Consider the following 5898-nt stretch of genomic DNA (forward strand, 5'->3'; position numbering starts at 1 on the left):
TTGGGGCCAGGCTGCCTGCGCATCAACCATCTGGGTTCGCCCAGCCCGCGCTACCTGGAGCTGGACTTGACGAGCGGAGCGCTCTTCGTCAACGAGCGCATCGACCGGGAGGCGCTGTGTGAGCAGCGGCCTCGCTGCCTGCTCAGCTTGGAGGTGCTGGCGCACAACCCCGTGGCGGTGAGCGCCGTGGAGGTGGAGGTACTGGACATCAATGACAACTCGCCGCGCTTCCCGCGGCCCGACTACCAGCTTCAGGTAAGCGAATCGGTGGCGCCCGGAGCGCGCTTTCACATAGAGAGCGCGCAGGACCCCGACGTGGGCGCCAACTCGGTGCAGACCTACGAGCTCAGCCCCAGCGAGCACTTCGAGCTGGACCTGAAACCCCTGCAGGAGAACAGCAAGGTGCTGGAGCTGGTGCTGCGTAAGGGCCTAGACCGAGAGCAGGCAGTCTGGCACCACCTGGTTCTCACAGCTGTGGACGGGGGCAGCCCTGCCCGCTCCGGCACGGCACAGATCTCCGTGCGTGTCCTGGACACTAATGACAATTCTCCCTCCTTCGACCAGTCCACTTACCGCGTCCAGCTTCGCGAGGACGCGCCCCCAGGCACATTGGTGGTGAAGCTAAATGCCTCAGACCCAGATGAGGGCTCCAACGGAGAGCTCCGGTATTCCTTGAGCAGCTACACGTCGGACAGGGAGAGGCAGCTCTTCAGCATCGATGCCAGCACAGGGGAAGTGCGGGTGAGTGGGGCGCTGGATTATGAGGAGGCCTCTTCCTACCAGATCTATGTGCAGGCGACTGACCGGGGTCCAGTGCCCATGGTGGGTCACTGCAAGGTGCTGGTGGACATTGTGGACGTGAATGATAATGCACCAGAAGTGGTGCTCACAGACCTGTACAGCCCGGTGCCTGAGGATGCTGCACCCAACACCGTGGTGGCCCTTCTCAGTGTCAATGACCAAGACTCAGGCCCCAACCGGAAAGTGAGCCTGGGCCTGGAGGCCACACTGCCTTTCCGACTGAATGGCTTTGGAAACTCCTACACACTGGTGGTGAGTGGCCCGCTGGACAGGGAGCGGGTGGCTGCCTACAACATCACAGTGACAGCCACTGATGGGGGAGTACCACCGCTCACATCCCAGAGGACACTGCAGGTTGCGATCTCTGACATCAATGACAATCCACCAAGCTTCCCGAAGGACTCCTACTCCGTCTACATCCAGGAGAACAATTTGCCAGGAGTGTTGCTCTGCACAGTACAAGCCACAGACCCAGATGAAAAGGAGAATGCAGAGGTGACCTACTCCCTCCTGGAGAGGGAGATTCAAGGGCTGCCAGTCACCTCCTATGTCTCCATTGACAGTGCCAGTGGCAGCCTTTATGCTGTCAACTCCTTTGACTATGAGAAGTTTCGGGAGTTCTTTGTGACCGTGGAGGCCCAAGACAAGGGGAGCCCACCACTGAGCAGCACTGTGACCGCCAACGTGTATGTGGTGGACATGAATGACCATGCCCCTTACATCCTGTACCCTACCTCAACCAATTCGTCAGCAGCCATTGAGATGGTGCCTCGGACTGCCCCTGCTGGCTACCTGGTCACCAAAGTCATAGCCATGGACTCGGACTCTGGGCAAAATGCTTGGCTCTTTTACCATCTGGCCCAGACTTCTGATTTGGACCTTTTCAAAGTAGAACTACACACAGGAGAAATTAGGACTACCAGGAAGATGGGAGATGAGAGTGGAACCACTTTCAACCTGACCGTGGTGGTCCGAGACAATGGAGAGCCATCACTCTCAGCCTCTGTGTCCATTACAGTAGCTGTGGTGGATAGAGTTTCCAAAACCCTCCCTGATACTCAGAGACATGTTAGGAGTCCTCGGACATTCTCTGAAATTACACTTTATCTAATAATAGCATTAAGCACAGTGTCTTTTATATTTCTTTTGACAATCATTGTTTTGAGCATCATCAAGTGCTACCGCTACACTGCATATGGCACCGCGTGCTGTGGAGGCTTTTGTGGAGTGAGGGAGCGGTGCTCTGCAGAACTGTACAAACAGGCCAATAACAATATTGATGCCAGGATACCGCATGGCCTCAAAGTGCAGCCTCACTTCATTGAAGTGCGAGGGAATGGCTCCCTCACTAAGACCTACTGCTACAAGGCCTGTCTGACAGCAGGCTCAGGGAGTGACACTTTCATGTTTTACAACACAGGGGCGCAGACAGGACCTGGGCCTGGGGGAGCTCAAGCAGCAGCAAGTGACAACAGGCACCTCACAGGCCAAAGTGGACAGAGTGCTGGGAACCTGATTATTCTAAAAAATGAGGCTATTTCTCAACATGAGGTGAGATAGTAGTTGCGGGGGGGGGAGTCTCTCATAAAGTCATGCAATTTTCACACACCCCTCCTGCCCCCAGTATCATGTGTGTGGCTTTATTAGGCTATTAACAGTGACAGGGGTTATCTGGTAAACTGAGTATATATAGTACCTGTGCTTTGATTATAATCTGCTGTTTCCTCTGTAGAAAAGTAGTACTAGACAGTTGTTTTACCTTCCATTTTCTTTACAGATATGAAGACTTGATTATAACATTGTTTGAGAAATAAGGATTAGTCTTAAATATTTGATGTTAAAATACAGCTCTGTAGAGAAATAGTATAGGCTTGAGAATAAAATGATGCTATAGGGCATAACATTATGAGATTCAAGGAGAAATAGCCTCTGCTATCTATAATAATCTATAATAATAAAAGCATAATATGGAGATTCAAGGAGAAATAGTCTCTGCTGTCTATAATAATCTATAATAATCTTTAATAATAAAAGCATAATATGCTAACTAGACCAGACATCCTTCTGGGCGTCCTTCCAGATGACCTTCCAGACGAAGCCGGGCTGCGAGGGAAGCCCGGGTCCCGGGTGCCAGAGGGAAGCCAGTGCTGGCAGCCGGGGGAAGGAAGGCCTATGCTTGCATGAATTTCGTGCATTGGGCCTCTAGTGTTATGTAAAGGGAAAGTTCTCTTTTGAAATGCTATAGGAGTGTTGTGTTTTTAAAAGCTCTGAAACCTCTAGGGGCTGTGGTGATCACCTCTGTATGCTGTTCCTGTTTATACCTTGGATCATCTATAGTGAAAATTATCCAGTTAATATTTCTAGTAAATGCACTGAACTAATGTGATAGGATATTCTGGAAATTGATGGCAGAGGTGATATAACCAAAGAATGTGGACCTCACCCTGAAGCCAAAGTTTACTTTGGCTGTTTGCTGTGGTAACTCTTCTGTATGGGGCTGTCAGAGGAAATGAATGGTGGTGAGCAGAGAGACAAAGAACCACTTTTTATCTGGTTGGACCAGGGAGATAATGAGTGGATTAGGGATGTGGGGATATGCTGAAGACCAGAATAAGCTGGGGTTGAGAAGAAAGATGAGGGGGAAAGAACTCTCCTACTAGTCACCTTTTTTGGCATATAGTGAATTCATTGTAAGAGGATTTCCCTGCATTTAGCTTAAATACAATCTGTAATCTTTTGATTCCCTGTTGATAATCCCTAAGGTTTTGATGAGATGTGAACTAGCCTCTTCAAGCCCCTCTTGTCTTCTTTTTAAAATGTGTATTTATTGATTTTAGAGAGAGATAGAGATAGGAAGAGAAACATTGATTTGTTGTTTCACTTTCTTAATGCATTCATTGGTTGATTCTTGTATGTGCCCTGACCGGGGATCGAACCCACAACCTTGGTGTATTGGGACGACCAACTAAACTACCCAGCCAGGGCAAGCCCCTTGTGTCTTTAAGTTAAATGCCAATTCTTCAACAGGTTCCAAAGCACACATTCATTTTCTGGATCTAATATTTAGTTTGCAATAGCTACAAATGCCTTGGAAAATGGATGGCTTACTGTACATGAAAGATAGGTGTTTGTAAATACACTAGTTTTAACTGGGCATAAGGCCAGCCTGCTCATTGTTGTAAAGAATATCTGTAAATTATTGGACAGTGCATGCATGTGTGGATGTGTTTATATAGGTGTTTGTCTCAATAAGCATGCTTGAAATAATAGAGATCTGCTTTGTGATCCTTTAAACTTGGATTTCAGAAGCCAAAAATTTCCCCATAAATAGTGATGAATTGTTATCTTCTTACACAACTACTTTATAGCTAGAACTTTTAGAGCTACTACAAAATCAGTTAATAGTAATTGTCCCTCCTATAATTTTGTGATGCATTTTCATTGCCATTTTGCTGTCCTTTTATTAATGTGCATAGATTCACATTCTAAATCCATGCTAAACTTGAGGAAAGTAATGCATATGCACAGAACTGAAACCCCCCCCCCCCCCCCCCCCCCCCCCCCAACAAAACAGAAATGGGTTGAGAGAATTTTCTGTGTTCATTGTAGGCAGATTTAGCAGAAGAGCCTGATGTTAGTCAGTGCTGAGCAGCCATGGGAGGCAGATTGAAGATTAAGAAAATCAGGAGGGAAAATCAAGGAACTTCTAGAATTCTTTAGATCATAGCTTTTGGAAGCATGTCAAAGGGATTGACTTTAAATAAGGATGCTGCAAGATATTTGCTTAACAAATTCCTGCGAAACCCTCTTGGGCCTGGGGTAGGCCACAGATGATGAAGAGGGGTGGAGAGCAGGCCAGACAAGCTTTGCCACCAGCTGTGAGCCAGAAGCTCAGGGGAATGACATGCTTACTCTCTATCTCTTGGCTCAAAGCTTGGGGCAATTGGATACATGAACTATTTGTTTTACACTGACCTATGTGTTAATGTGTACTTTGGTAAACAAACCTTTAATCTAGGGAGCAAATTCGATGAGAAAAGTGCTTGCTCTTGTGGGATTTTGGCAGGAGAGTGCATGATTTTAATAAAGGCAAATTTCTGCCAGACACTTTGGGAAATCCAGCGAAGGGCCCTAAGACTTACAGCTCCCGAAATTGTTGCAGTGGTGGGGAGGAAGTGTCACATTGTCATAGCATGGCAAAATGGGAACAAAAATCAGTCAACTCTGAAAGTCATCACTGCTAGATCAACCTGCTAAATTCCCATGTTAGGCTTTCTCTTTTCCACACCTAGTTACTGCAGATGGCAGGAGAGTCCTGGGGTGCAATGAAGGCCATGTGCCTACATTAAAATCAGATGGGAGTCGGAGAGGAGGAGTAAGGGAATGTGCACTGACTACCCTGCTATATGAAAATATTCTACTTTGCAATATATGTATGGTTTCATTACTTGTAAATCACATTAAACATTGATCAATAACGTGAGGAAACAAGCTCAGAGAGGTTGTGACATATGAGTCACTCTGCTAGTAGTATTTTAACTTATGTCTGTCTGATTACAAAGACTGTGCTGTCTGAAATAGCATGAGTTTGCAAGAATCCCAATGTTTATATTCCTTCTGACATGGGAGTCTCAGGCCTTTACGTTACTACTAGGTTCACCTAGTAGTATAAATTAATTGCTTTTGGAAAAAGAGTAATTCCTTGTATAGAAGTAGGTTACAAATGGAAGGATCAATGAGTAAAAATGTTACTACCAAGCTAATATATTTTTACTTGTTTATTTGTTTTACAATTTGCACAACCTATTAAGATCTTTTATCTTGGTCCTTTCTCTGATTTCTCTCTTGTTGCTTATTAAACATCAGCATTTAACAGCAGACTCTAATCTTTTGATGAGTTTTACCCCCCAGTGAACCACTTGTGCAATGAGGTTTTTGAAGTAACTATTTGGGAATAGGGCAGAATTTCTCTTCAGAGATTTCTGAAAACCTGATACTGAATGTATCAGGTTAGCACTGCTTTCAGAGTCTCCAAGTAAAGGAATCAAATCTTCAGGTGAATTCTGTGCAGTTGTGGTCCTGTGACTACTGCTGAGT

General features: G+C 46.2%; 1 protein-coding gene across 1 annotated transcript; it reads left to right on the forward strand.

The window, feature by feature from the left end:
* Nucleotides 1-3: 3 nt before the first annotated feature.
* Nucleotides 4-2361, forward strand: PCDHAC2 (protocadherin alpha subfamily C, 2; the record flags this gene model as incomplete). Its single annotated transcript, XM_014528993.1, has 1 exon — nt 4-2361. A coding segment is annotated over one exon (2358 nt), but the record flags the coding sequence as incomplete, so codon positions are not given.
* Nucleotides 2362-5898: the final 3537 nt, after the last annotated feature.

The sequence above is a fragment of the Myotis brandtii genome, unplaced genomic scaffold (assembly GCF_000412655.1).
Source record: "Myotis brandtii unplaced genomic scaffold, ASM41265v1 scaffold668, whole genome shotgun sequence".
NCBI lineage: Eukaryota > Metazoa > Chordata > Mammalia > Chiroptera > Vespertilionidae > Myotis > Myotis brandtii.